The following is a 15,028-nucleotide window of genomic DNA, read 5'->3' on the forward strand; positions in this document are numbered from 1 at the left end:
TGCTGAATGCCAGAATCAGTGAGTCTGGATCCATAGTCTGTCAGAGATCCTTGTCTGTTTTTCCATCTTACTTCCTTTTAGCTTTTTTTAGTGACACATGTGAAAGCAAAGAGAAGAGTAATCACAGTAATTTCTGGTGACAAATATAAACAGTATTGCTGCACCGATTGGTGTGTTGAGTAATAATTGGAAAATAATTTCAGGCTGTTAGAGCTTTAATTATAAAGGTCCCTGGTGAACTGTAAGCATCTCCAGTTGCAATTGGATTAAGTGAGGGAAAAAAAACCAAACTTCTATGGAGTTGTTTTTTTTTTTAAATAATACTGCTTTTAAAAAATAATTTTGCATTTTGTTGAATTTTCTATGTAATGACCCAGAAATTTATGAATAGTCATGCTTTAAAACTGAGAACAGTTGAACATACATTTATTCTGAGGGTGCAAGGCTTCATTCTAATTTTAGCTATTTTGAGTTGATGATCTAAACCAACTATGATAGTCTATATTCTGAGTTTAAAACCTTGGAGTGGTTCTTAGAGTGGAAGTTTTCAAAATGCTTAGGAGTAATGGGTCTCACTAGCAGTCAGAGGAAGTTATTTGTCCAACATCCTGTATACCGGACTTAAGATTTCAAAGACTGTGGTGTACCCCATGGAGCTCTTCTGTATTTGGCTGGCCAGGAATTAAGAAAGCAATTACAAGGACCAGGCTGAAACATGGTTGTGATTGAAGTGTGCTAACACCTTTCATAGTTCCTGTAAGCTGTTGTGATAATGAATTAATTAAATTCTTCAGACTTGAAAATTCTTTTTAGAGTCTAAATCAATCCAAACAAATAAATAACTTACTATTAAAAATGTTGATACTGCACCAACAGGGAGAAACAAAGTGCAGTGTGGAGCCTGGGGTGTGTAAAGCTTTTTTCCAGACGCTGTCCATTTCAAATCAGTGACCCAAGACTGAAATGCATTGTGAATTAAGGGTAGAGGCTCACAGTGTATATTTTATTTTAATTGCTCTAAAAGTTCAGCATCACACCACAGCTCCCACAGTACACAAAGGCAAGGGAATAGTTAATGAAGTATGACTCATGTCAAACTGCTGAAGGTGAACAGGATATTGTGGGGTCACCAGTCCTATGCCTTTGGCTGAAATATTAGGTCCACCATTTAATGAACGAAATTTCTTGTCGCTGTAAATGACTCAAGGAAATGGCACAAAAATTGTACTAAAGTGACTCAGAGAGTTGTGGCCATGCATAATGACCAGGACCTATTGAAAATTAAATAGAAGTTGTCTTCATACACTAAAATCTTTTCCCAGCCACATATTCAGGTAGCATTCCCTTTGAAGCCTGCTTGGCAGAAATAGAAATGATACTATCCTGTTAAGGAGCTGATAATCACCTGTGTGGTGAGGAACTCAATATGGCCTGGATCAACTTTAGATTCATCTGCTTTTCAGTCCTGGTAGCAGAAAGAAGGTGATATTATTTGAAAGCCTGCAGTATGAGAATGGCGTATCTATGACTAGAAATTCAATAAAATTTGAATAAGGTTTGTACAGTGTTTCATGCCTTCAAATTTTCTACTGAAGCCTAAGAGAGCAGCTGCACAGTCTGTAATTACATAGCAAGTAGTACAGATTTTTTAATTTTTTTTTAGGAATTGAAGAGATTTTCAATTACAAGTTAAAATTTATGACACACTATAATAACTGTTTAAACCTTTTTACACAGAAGAAGCTAGCATTGCCGGCTCTTTGGGAGAGCGAGGTTAGCTCAGCAAATGTATTTTTCAGTTGCCTTAAAAATGGCTGAGTAGCAATCACATGGGCCTTTTTTTTGCATTCCAGCCCAGAACAGCTGGTTTAGCTCAGTAAATACATCTTTAATGAAATTACAACCTGCTCTTGTAAGTTGCATTTACAGGCACTGTCTGATTAGATGAGTATTGTACAAGAGATGAAAAGTGGCAACTGCACCAGCAGGAAGAGGTATTTGTTTTACACACCACCCACCCAATGGGAGTGTAGACAGAAAAACCAAGAATGATGCTTCAGAACTAAAATTGTGTATAGTTTACAGAAAGTATACTGCTAAGTGATAGGAAATTGCAAGTTATTAAATGAAACAGAGCAGCGACACACAGCAGTGAAAATCATGAGCAGCGCAGTAAGCTTTCTTGTTTACTAAGGATTAGGGAATATTCATTAAAAACTATTTGGGAAAATATATTTTTAATGTATAGACTTAACTTATTCTAAGATAGTTGTTAGCTCCAATAACAGAAGTCTGTGTAGATATTACTTTTGCTATGTTTTTAAAACTGGCCTCTTCGTGCCTGAAAAGTAATTTTATATATGCATAGCCTGGGCAGAAATCCTGCCTGTCACACATCTGATAGGTGTGCATTTTCACTGTGTACTATAGTTTCTGTACTCTTATCCATGGCTTCTCGTAAGCTCAAAACTAAGCGTAAACGATGAAGTTTTAAAAATTTCTTACTGTCTTCCGGATGAAAATCTTTGAAATGGATTTTAATGCAACTGACAGCAAAGCTTATCCAAATAAACTCAGAAACGTTAGATTTTTTAAGAGATTCAGAAAGAGCCTGATAGCCAGAGATGTTCTGCATTTGTCTCCATGATCAGAAGATAAAGTCCTGTAAGCCAGAGAGGCAGTAATTTTTAAGAATAAACATGATTGTGCATAACTCGATTTATATTCTGTGGATGGGATAGTGAAGTATCTAACTACAGCCTCCTCTATATACAACCAAGGGGAGAATGACCTTTCAATGAAATATGAGTTAATAACACTACAGTGCTGTGTGCTTTGGTGGAGTTAATCTATGTGCAGATCGTAACAAAATGCAGTCTAATGTGTATTGAAAATTAATTAGAGTAAAGAGTGTGTTTTAGTAGTGTAATGGATATAATCTTTGGTTACATCAGCAAATTTCTTTTGCAATTAGTAACAATTAATGGTTTTAAATAAAGGGTCAGGGAAAAAGGATGCTTTTCATATTAGCTGTATCATATGTACTATTCATCAACTCTGGTTAGATCCAGTGCGATTTGCATGCCCATCTTTTGTTTCCCAAGCTAAAGCATCAAGGAGAGATTAAGTCCCTTTATGAGGAGCATAGGGGAGAAGATTGGATGTTCTTAATAGCTTGTCAAAAGGAGACAGTGAAAGAAAGAGGTTTAATATGCTATTTGTATTCTTACCTACATCTGGAGGGAGTAAAGGCGTTCTGCAGAGGATGTTGTTATCTTGGAATTAATGCAGCACATGACTGGCACAGGGCACGCTGCAGTGCATGCAACTTGCAGGGAGTCCATGTAGCCTAACAGCACAGACAGATTTCAGTGGAGTACAATGTAAGCATCTTTTTAGCTGGTATGTGGATTCATTTGAGGAAACTTCACCTGTAAAGCTAGAGATCTCATTTAGAGATAGACGTGATGAGGGCTAAAAGGGAAGCAGGGATTAGTTTGGCTTTGTTTAGAGCATCAAGATGATGTACTCCTGTGCTGGTGGGCTAACTCCTCCTGTTGTTGTTTTGGTTGAGTATTCCTCTTCTCTGATTGATATTTATGCCTATCAGGGATCTATTCCTGATCCGTAATTGGAAAATTATTCCATACAGTTTTTGGAGGAACACACGAGCAAGTTAAAGTGTAAATTAGAGGTTTTTTTGACATTTGAAGTCACTCAAGGCGTGTCATTGAATAAAGTCCTGTAAATGCGTTGTCCCACTGTTAGCCCAGAGGTCTGTAGTCTAACCCGGTAGTTATCTGCCATTCAACTTGTATGAAATACCAAATGCTGTGAGCAGAAGTGTTAGATGTGTGGCTCTGCTAGACTGGTCAGCAGAGAAATAGTTAACAACACTGACATTTAAATTGGCTTCATGTTAAGTGTCAGTGCTCTGAAGAAAAGCTATTGTTTCAGGCAGTCTGTTTGCAGATGCATGAAAACAGTCTCCAGTTGCTTACATAAGGGTCAAGGTTAGTAAAAAAGCTTTACAGCTCCACAGACAGCAACCATAAAGGAATTGTGTCAACTAGCAATCCTACCTATGTGTTTTCTCTTCATGCTGTGTGAACCATTGGTGATCTATGAAGTGATCGTTGGCAGACTTGAAATAGGACTGTCATGAGAGAATGTTTTCTTGTATCCTAGAATTGTTACATTTCAGATAATTCATGACATCACTAGCAGAGTCCTAAAACAAAATTTAATGCCAGTAGGAGTAGCCTCAAACATGGATTTCTCTGAATTTTCCACCCACAGGAGACTGCGGTAAATAAATGGAAGCAGACTGGAGAAAACAATGTAGAATTACACTCAAAATACTCATTCAAGTGCCTGAATCTTTCTTTAATATCAAAAGAGTAGAGTACACTAAGTAAAAGCTTAGTAATCGCATAGTTTATACATTCTATTTATAAGTTTCAGAAAATCGAGCTGGTCTGCTTTCTTGAAAAGTATATCAAACAGTTTAAGCTCTCTATTATCAGTTTGTTGAGTATAAAGATGGTAGAATGAAAAAGTAAAGATAGCAAACTCTGCATTTTTTTCTGTAAAAGCCTCAGGAGAACAGGTGAGGGAAGCTGGTAGTTGTGTTCAAGTGGAAGTGAGATTCAAAAGTTCTGACCACAGCATCATTGATGCTACTGGAATGGCTGGCCTGCAGGGTTTTCTGCTTCTTTAACACATTCCACCCCTGCATGGGATACAAAAGTTATTTCAGTTAAAAAGAAACAAAAACTGTCAGTGAAAACACTGCAAGCTGAAAGTTTTAACCATAAGAACTACTTTCCAGTTCCTAGTGGTAAGTCCTGTGCTGAGAATTACATAACGTTAGCACAATGTACTTTTTAATAATATGTCTTGTGACTCAACTGTAATGTTGAAGACACCTTCATTAAAACATTAACATGACTTCATCTTTAATTATCACTTCAAGGTTGAGTACTGATTCAAAATACAGATAAGAAAATCTATCAGTTTGTTCTCTGACAAGTTTATGTTAATCATTCATCATGCTTAAGATAAGGCAGATAAGACACAGGCCAACACAAATTTTATTTCAAAACAGTCATAATCTGTGTGCTTATGTTAAAAAGATATGTCAAACCATACTTCGTGAGTGCAGGGTGCCAGTCGGATCTCAGATGTTCTTATTGTATTCCAATCCTTGCAGTATCATTTCAATTTTCTAAAAACAGAAATGGACAAGACCTGTATTTTGCTTTTCCTTAAAATTAATTTCAGTGGCATGTGCTGAGCAGATAATCCTGAGAATCAAGGGTGTTTTTCTTATGTATGAATTTATGACATAGGCACTAGTAATACAAATGTCCCCATGTGTCTGACTAAAGTGCCTCATCTGTGAGGGAAAGGACTGCTTCTGGTGATAGAAGGATAGGTCTCCATGCCAAGTCATTACATGGTGTCTTAGCTCATACTTCCGCCAGCGTTCCAGTTTTTGAAATGTGGAGTTCTGTCTGGAACTAAAATCAAATCAGAAGCCCATTTTTGGTAATTATCACGTAGTAATTCCCTATGAGTACTTCCCTGTGCAAACAGAGATGTAGGAGTAAAAGATGGTGCCTGCATTAGTTTAGATAGAGTTTACTGCGTCACTGATTCCCAGGCATATATTTGTTCTTAACTTCTGTTTGTTTCCATATTATTTCAAAGAGAATAAAAAAGCAGACTCATTTTTCTTAGTTCCCTCCTCAATGTATGGCTACTGATTTTGTGAGCCACTAGCAATGTGCAGTCACATATGTATGCTCGCACCTAAGGGTAGTGCTGCGTGGTGTAATGCCTCCAGAGAAGTTGGCAAACACCATTTCCTTGGGCATAGGTATGGTTTCACAAGGTTGGCCCAATGACTGTAAATGTTGTTTACATCTTTTATGAGATTTAGGCCATTTTATTGAACGCCTTGGTCTAAGGCACAGTGCACTGTGGATTTGTGTTTTACATATTTCTTATAGTGGGCAGCTGAGAATGTCCACTATAAGAAATTACAAATAAACTATTGAACACAACCCATAAAAGATTTTAGACTGAAGCAGAACCTGCTGTCAATATAATTTAAGAAAATAAAAGTACTGAATTAGGCTGTATCACTTAGCTCTTTTTCTGGTTTGTTGGAATAAGCCCAGTGAACCATTTTATATGACTGCTTGCATATATACCTCACACGAAGAAATTCAAGGTAATGTCACATTGCCTTTTACCTTTCTCTGGCATGAATGGCGTAGCCAAAGAATAAATGGGAATCTGGACATGTGGATGCGAGTGGCAGTCATCCTGTCAGCACCGTGGGGATAGTGGCCTCGTTGCTCAATCTGTCATAGCTGTAAGCAGTGCCTTAAAGCCAGCGAGCAGCAAACAGCCTTGATTTCAGGGTACGACAGAGTAATTTGAGACCAGTGCACACAACTATATACGTTCATACTCTCTCTGTCATTGACTCAGGTTTTGCTGGGGAAAGAAACCCAGAGACTCCTTTATATTTCCCTCAGAAGGCTGTCACTCACATAGGTTTGGGCTTCTTTCTTCTTCTACTGATGAACGCATGGGATGGAAGTGAATAACCCCTAACATTTTTATGAGGGAGCTGGTGGTGGGGGTGGCTGCGTCCCGGGTGGGAGTGGGGGCTCTCACAAGGCTGAAGCAGGTAAGGAGCTCCCGCCTCCTGTCTCACTGCAGCTTCTCTCTGGCTCCCTCCACCTGGCACGGAGCATCTAGGAGCCAGGGAAAGCTGCAGCACTGTGCTGGGAGCTGGAGTGCCAGCACCACAAAAGAGAAGTGGAGGCAGAAGCTTAAGCCTCCTTAATGATCTCCTGTTTACTCTGATTTTGGCCAGTAGCATCTCTCTGTTTGGGCTCTCTAATCACTGATGTTGTGAGTAATCTTGAAGCTTTGTGCGTATTTTGCAAAACAGCCTGGCAAACAGGCAAATGAAAATAGATGAAAATAGAGCAAAGTAATTTTTGTGCCATCTCTGAAAAAAAAAAAAAAAAAGCCTACAAAGCCTACATAAAAAGATGCAAAATTTTTTTAAAAAATATTCATTTACAGTAACAGTTTAGAAGAAAATAGGTACCTGATATAAACTGTTGTAAATTTTTGGAAGCTGGCAGCATTGGTATGCAACAGTTAAGATTTGACTTCTCTTTCAAACTCCTTTCAGCAAGAAATAGGACTTTTTGAGTTGATTTTCTTGAATTCAGTAATTCATTCTCACAACTTGAAAAAACACTGCCTGAGCAAGTGCATCCTTGTATTACCAGTTAGTCCTATTTGGATGTGTAGGAATGTAATGGCTCCAGTTGCAGACACAGTTTTGCTGCCTCTGCCTGTGAAAGACAAACAGGTGCATATATTTTTAAACATAGCTGAATGCACTTTTTAGAAATCTGGAAAACTGTGGGTTCTGTGAAGCTCTCAGTATATTAGCTGCAAAAAAAATGCATATTGCTAAATCTCTCTAAGTTCAGTAAGGTCTCAGTTTTTTGGTCTTTTTTTTTTTTTTTTTTTTGGATAACCATGGGAGATTGGTGGCTCAGTGTGGACAGATAGACTATTGAATGTGGGAAAAAATTGTTACTCTGACAAAAACAGTTTAATTGAAGATTATTCTTAGATGCTTAAGCCAATGCATGAATCCAGTCTCAGTACATTAATTTGTGAGACTTAAAACCAGTTAATGTGTTTTGTTTTATTTGTTATTTGGCTGAGCAGATGGTAATGGTTTTGACACAATTCAGTTTTTTATTTTTCTTCTTTTCTGTTCTTGAAAAAGACAAGGCTCTTTTTCCCACTTTGTCACAGCTGGTTACCAATCAATCTCAATTCACGGTACAGTGATGATAGCACATGTTGTTCAGGGGCCAAATCTGATTGGGTTGCATTTTCAGCAGTTTTTCATACAAAAAAAAAAAAAAAAATCGTGTCTGTATGGCAGTGACTGTCAGCACACTATTGTACAACTGTCATTAATCAAAACTAGCAACAATGAATGCATTCATATGTGCCAGAGACTGCCAGATTTCACTCAGAATCACCTAATTTCTATTAGAATTTCCTCACCAGCAGTGCTTTCTCATCTGCTTGTTGTTTCTCTATTTCTTTCTTCCTTTCCAGGCCCCCGCCCTCTGCTTCCTTTTTGGTTAATTAAAGTCAGATCTGCTCTATATATTACTTGTAAAACCGAAATTATGTAACGTGGTGCCCAAAAGTGCCTGGTTTATATCTAGGCACAGGCTGTTGAAACAACCTTTCCCAGCTCAGTCTGATGGCTGAGGTCTAAGCTGAATGAAAAATTAAGCACCTCCAAATGTTTAACAAAGAGAAGTACTTAAAATCAATTAGATGGCCATAAACATGTGAAACTTATGTCTGACACCCTGTATTTTTAGCTGAATGTTGGCATTATCCGACCAGGAGTCAGCAGTATTTGGGCAATATGTCAGACAGTGTTTCTTGACACTGCAGGTGTTTAGAAGGCATTGCCACCTTAGTGCACTGGCAGCATGAAGGGCCAACTTAACCAGGGCCTCTGGTTTTCCCCCGTTCCATCATCAATCCTGGAGCCTGGTAATCTCCCTCCGTGACTGATATTAGCAGTCAGAGAAGCCATGATTCTGATTCCCAAGGTTCAGTAGCACTAATCCAGTTGAGAGTGAACTTCTCCAAAAACTCTGGTGTAGACATATTGCTGTGGAAATCTCACACTCTAGGGGGAAGAGGAGACAAGACGCAGTCCAAGACTGTGTAGATGGATGTTTGAGAAACTGAAAGCGCATTCAGGTGCCTGTTACTTCGTGATCACTTTCTCATACAAGCTCCTTGTGCTGCTGTGGATCAGGCTAAAAGCCAATTTTCTGCCTTTCTCCTTCCTGCCTGCTTCATCTGTCAAAGTTCTTCACTGAACCATGGTGACTTCTGGGGACAGTGTGGGTGGAACAGATGACTGAGGGACAGCGTATCAATACTCCAGGACAGCAGATGGTTATAATGTCCCATGGGTCCATCTATGTATGAATTTAATTGCTAGATGGAGCATTCTGTCAGTGTGGTCCAAAAACCCAGTATGGCCTTCTTAGAGAAGTGGACTGGGAAGGCTGGACCTCCCCTTGAAGTAGTTGATAACTGGGCCATGCTAGCGACATGTTTACACCACCCTCCGTTTCACAGCCCAAGTGGGAGATGATGGCTGTACCCTCGCTCTGCGTCCTGGCATGCCACGCAGCTGGCTCGTTCCCCCAGCAGTCTTTGCATAATTTGCATGATTGGCAGGTGCAAGCATAAAGACTGCTGAAGCCTCCAAGGCAGCTGGCTGGCATGCCAGCACCAGCACATTGGTGAGATGAAGAGTGAGTCAGCTGCAACCCACAGCAGACCGAAGGGCCCTGTCCCAGGCTGCCTACATCCCAGTTCAAGCAACCACTCAGTCAGATGCAGTCCTGCTGCCTGTCTGTTTTTATCTCGGCAGCAGTTAGTGAACCACAGAGGGGTCATTTGTCCTAAAAAAACCCCAAACAAACATAAAAAAAAAAAAACAACCAAAAAACCCAAAACAAACCCAAAGTAATCGTTGCCCAGCTTTACAGGTATGATTCCTGTATCCAGCTCATATTTGTGTTACAACTGGACTTAGTTTTCTCATCTTACAGGAGCTGAATACGACTTCATATTTTTAGTCCCCTAGGGCTGGCCTCATGTCAACAAAATAAGCATTTTTCTTGCCTGCAAGTCTGTGGTCGCCAAAGACAAGTAACTGCTCCTTCATTGTGGGGTACTGTTGTCATATCCGTGAGATTTTTAAGGGAAACAATTTGCTGTTTCTCTCTTACAAAAACAGTGACTTCTATTGACTAGCCCAACGCAGCATGCAAAATGACATAATTTGTGAGCAGCCGAGAACAGCATGTGGCTGTTGAATATAGTTGCACTAGATCTATACTGCTCCAGAAACGGTACATTATGTTCTCGAGCGTCATAATTCCTCCGCACCCCTGGTACTACACTTGCAAAAAAATTGTCCCTAAAAGTTTGCCGTGGCATCTACTTATTCTTCCCCTTGGCATATCTTTTATTCCTTATTTAAAACTGAGGTACTGCATATTCATATAGTTAAGGGTAACTCCTAACTAAAGACTTCGTATTTTATGTGTTTGTGTTTATCTCTGACAGAATGGTTAGCCTCAATTTGGTCTTTTTAAATTTTTTTTGCCAATGAATAGAATGGACTTACAGAATATAGAATGAAATCGTATTGTAGGGAGTATGAAAAGATGTCTTAACTCCTCTACATTCTTGGAATTGCTCATAATGCTTTTATTGATGTGAGTTTGAATTAGACATAGCAGAACTTAAAATGTTTCATCATGTAGGATTCTTTGAGTGAAGGTGCTTTGAAGTCCGTTATCCCTCAGTGCTCTCTCGACAAATCTATACTAAAGGAACCAATAGCAATGTATATTATGTACGTAGAAATTAATGTTCCAGATTCCCAAAGCACTTAAAAATACTCATAGAGTCTCACAACATTCCTGTAACTAATTGCATTGCATTCTTATTCATCAAAATACTTAAAGGTGCTTTTCTATATTATTTCAGTATGTTTGCTGAACAAGTCTACACAGTCTTTATAACAAAGAGAAAGTAAATTAGTTCTTGTGAAGTTATGAGTGTGTATAGAGTGAGAAGGAGTATTGACATCTCCTGAAGTCTCGATCTTATAGTTTCATCTTCCTATTTCACTATTTGATACATGACAATCTGAAGCTAACTGTAGATTCAAGGTAACTTAAGGTATCATGGGCTTATTATGTCTATAAGAAATATTGTTGAAAATAATTTTACAAGAGGGTATTTCGAGAGTAAAATACCCATACTGAAATCCAGGATTTTCCTGATTTGGCAGCCAAAGAAATTTCACACAAGATAAAGTCTCCCGTTGACTGTAATGGGCTTTGAATCAAAGCCTAAAATAGTTTATTAAGCATGACTTCTGCAGGCAAATAACAATTTAACTGAAAGTACTGTTGCAAGCACTCTAAATGCCTTGAGAATGAATGTTCACTGCATGCTGAAGTACTTTGTATTATTTCAAGTACATCCTCATAGTTCTAGAATTATGACAATAGTAGAAACAAAGAAATGGACAAAGCATAACCAAATTGTTTCTAATTTCTTTTAAGAAGAAGCCCCTTAATGAATAGCCTTGTAATATTTCTGTGAAACTGATGAATCTCATTTCATGTGCCTCTTCAATAAATGTCACCTTCCAGAGCTTAAATATACGTTGGGTTTTTTTTATTGTTTACAATTGTGTAGTGTCAGATTCTACCAACCTGCTCACAATTTCCCTAAAGCGTTGCTGCTATAGAGAAAAACTATATATAAAAGGGTCGCTTCCGAATCGACAAAAGGTAAAATGTGTAGCTCACATAGTTAAAGACATGATAAAACTGAGCTGTCATGTATTGATAAGTGATGTCTGATAGCTTAATTTTATCTTATTGCTCTAGATCAAGGACAAAGTGAATGGTATTATTAATAAAGCCCTAATACCGAGTGAGCATACCAATACTAATTTTATGTAAAGTTTCTAACTAATTCAGAGCGTAATAAAAATGTCATGAAGATTAATGCTTGGTGGAATTATCTAATGCTAGATAATAATTTATCTTGCAAAGTTGGCTCCAAGATAGATTCAGACTGGTATATTCCAGGTGAGAGTTTTTGTTCATTTCTGTTGTTTACAGAAAGAGTTGTCATTCTTTTTCTGTACCGCAGGTATGACATCAAAGACGACTACACTTTGCGCATTAAGAAGGCCGCGAGCACAGACGAAGGGACCTACACGTGCATTGCTGAGAATCGAGTTGGAAAAGTGGAGGCCTCTGCTACCCTCACGGTGCGAGGTAGGTGTTCCCGTGGAGAGGGGGCCTGTGTCCTGTGTGGATAAGTTGCTCTCTGATCAAAGGGACCACGTCCTTACCTGGCGTTATCTGGGTTTCACGTACCCATTGCAATTGCAGGTGCTGCACTGATCTACAGTAGAGGTGAAATCCCGGTCCCATTGATATCTCGGGCAAAATTTGGACTTCAACAGGATAGGATCTCCCGGCAGTTAAAGAGCTGTTCCAATGTTTTTTTTAATGAAGAACAGATGCATAAGCAAACACTACATAACCGTGGGCATAGACTTTAATATGGGAGCCATCAATTTAGCCTGTTATTTGTGTTCCTTTCTCTAAGAAGTATAAGAAGTATAGTAAGTAACTGATTATTAATGCCAAATGTAATGCAGGTAGTATTGTTATGTGATTAGCTCTGCCATAAATAAACTCTCTACCATTACTCTTTATCTGAAAGATAAACCCTAGCCAAAGGAAAAAGAAAATCCTATTCAAATATTACAAGTATTACAAGGTAAAGACTAACATGTTCTCTCCTAAAATATGCTTGGTCTCTAGTATCCACCCAGTGTTCATGTGCTGCTGTTTGATGTAGTAAGGAGGTTTTAAGACCAGTGGAATAATGAGTTGCAAAAGTCTTTTGTGACAGTAGATACAGACATGCTAAAGATTATGGGGACAGAAAGTTTGTAGGGTAATATTTCCATATGAATAAATAGAATATAATAGTTATTACTTCATTCAAAAGATAAGCAGCAATTTGGCACAATGGATATCATGAAGACACTATTTCACAGCTTAGTGGTGCATGCTGAGGGTTTGCAGTAGAGCTGTGAAAGGTTAATAAAAACATTTTTAGCTTTATCTGTTCTCTTCTTTTCATACACATTAAATCAAATGTTCAAAGTCTCAATGGATTGCTTTATTAGAACTGGGGTCAACTGACCCAAGAGGCCAGCTTCCATTTCCATCCATTTAATGCATGGACACAGTTCAGTTTAATTTGCTGAATTCACAGGGAAAAAAAAAAAAACAAAAACAAACAAATGGTTTTGTGGTGGGGGGAAATGTTAGTATATAACAAAGCAAAGAGGGTACTGGGATAATCCATCTGCTAAAATATTACCTCAGTGTTTGCTTTAGACAATAAGTGCTAATGCAGCTCTTCTGTTTTAAGCTGAAGAAATAAGTTTACCTGCTACATGTTTCTATAGGAAATTGTTCTTCCATTTTGTAACATGAGAAAAATAGTCAGTACAGTGAACTCCCAGGAATACTCTCATTCTGCTCCTTTGTCACAGGTAAAATCATGGTAACCAATAAATCTGGCAACCAATTTAACAGACCTTAAATGCTCCTAGAACTGTGTCCACTGTATACACTACTGGAGCAAGCCTTTCAGAATTTCTACCCAGACTTGTGATATAAACAATAGATAGACCCAAGCAAAAAATCCTTTGAAATCACTGAAGCTTGAACCTGATGAAGTTAAGGTGGAAAAAAAACAAACAAAAAAAAAACTCAAACCAAACCAAAAAAAACCAAACCAAACCAAACCAAACCAAACCAAACAAAACAAAACAAAAACTTAATTTTTCCTATAGTAAAAGCAAGTTTTCATTATCTTGGGTATTTTCTCCCCCTGGGTTTGTCATTTGTAGTCAAATACACAGTGTTTTTCCAACACAAAGGAAGCCACAATATTATAAGCATATTAAATGTTCAGGATATGACAGAAAATGAGAAAAACCAAGCACTGAAATGGAGAAGGCTACTCTGGATTTTCTAGAACTAAAGGACTGGGGAAACTCCAACCATAAGCAGTGTTCTCTTTAATGAAAGGAAGCCTTTGTTCTGAATTCCTAAACTTCTGTCAGTTTTTTCTGAAACTGCTTTTACTGTAACCACTTGTCCCATAGACAAGCAAAACCACATTCAAAATTTGAGGGCGCCTTGGTCCTTGCAGCGGTTGTTGCCAGGTTTGCAACTGTAGCTACACAACAGCATAATCTTGAGCTCCCTCACTCATGACTTGGTCTTCTCAAAGCAGGGGCTGAGCATGCAGTCAGGAAATTTGTGTTGCACTGTCACAAACAACAACAGAATGTGAATTCTGCAACTCAGCCTTCATGCCCTCTCTTGGAAAGATGTGTATTACTGTTAGTCCTCATCTCTCTGCAGAAGAAGGAATATATTAATAACACTGGAAGCCAGAAAGTCTCCAAATAGATGGGGGGTGAGAAAGGGCAGCAGGCTTGAAACAGTTAAATAAAGCGAGTATGCCAAAGTAAGGATAAAGCCATAGAAGAGTTGAGAACTAGGAAGGTGCATGCTGTGTTGCCTCTGAATCTGTGTCCCTCACATACGACCATGCCTGCACATAAGCTTCTAGAGATGGTTAACTGCTTAAAATAAATAAATGAATAAATAAATAAAAAATTAAAATGTGCTGTTGCTCAGAAATGTGTAACTGCTTTTGCTGCTAAAGTAAGGAAATAAGGGAAGTTTCACCTGCAAGATACAACCTCAAGTCAATTTTATGTCCAAGTTTTCAGCTCTTCTGAAAGGCGATGCCTACATTTTATTAACAGAGGGACTGACAGCCCTCTTCCCCAGCACAAGTATAACGAAGGGCTGTTGCTTCAACAAGAAATCACTTGTAGCAGCAGCTTTCAGCCTGGATATCAACCTGAAACAGTATTAACCTGTCGATCATTTAGCAGAAATTTTTTTAGGAAGTAGAAGTTATCTTAGCAGTAATTTAGGAGGTTCTGGGTTGAAATCCCTGCAGCCTTTTCAGCCTATTTGTTATATTTTCATCAGCTCTGTCAGTGAGGAGAAAGCGATGTGCTGTAAGCTTTCATGCCCATTATTGGATGAGAAAAACTGCCCTAGGTTTTCCCCATAGCCCTTACTGCTGTACTGACTGGTCATGCTTAAAATTCAATTGGTATTTGACTCGGAAAGCAAACGCCTTGCATCTACTGGCATGACATTTGGCAGTCTTGTGGCTTAAATCGATGTGTCTATCAGGATCTAAAAGTTTGTGCTAATGCAATGCAATTTTTCTT

The 15,028-nt window shown here is 38.5% G+C and overlaps 1 protein-coding gene across 1 annotated transcript in view; it reads left to right on the forward strand.

The window, feature by feature from the left end:
- LOC103771108 (roundabout homolog 2-like) overlaps positions 1-11,960 on the forward strand; it is a gene marked incomplete at both ends in the record, with an annotated part of 25,840 nt that extends 13,880 nt beyond the window's left edge. The window contains one exon of the mRNA XM_008938396.1: positions 11,833-11,960. Within this exon, the coding sequence (XP_008936644.1) occupies positions 11,833-11,960 (128 nt within the window). The remainder of the gene's footprint in view (positions 1-11,832) is intronic.
- Positions 11,961-15,028: the final 3,068 nt, after the last annotated feature.

The sequence above is a fragment of the Merops nubicus genome, unplaced genomic scaffold (assembly GCF_000691845.1).
Source record: "Merops nubicus isolate BGI_N331 unplaced genomic scaffold, ASM69184v1 scaffold20384, whole genome shotgun sequence".
In the NCBI taxonomy this organism is placed as follows: Eukaryota; Metazoa; Chordata; class Aves; order Coraciiformes; family Meropidae; genus Merops; species Merops nubicus.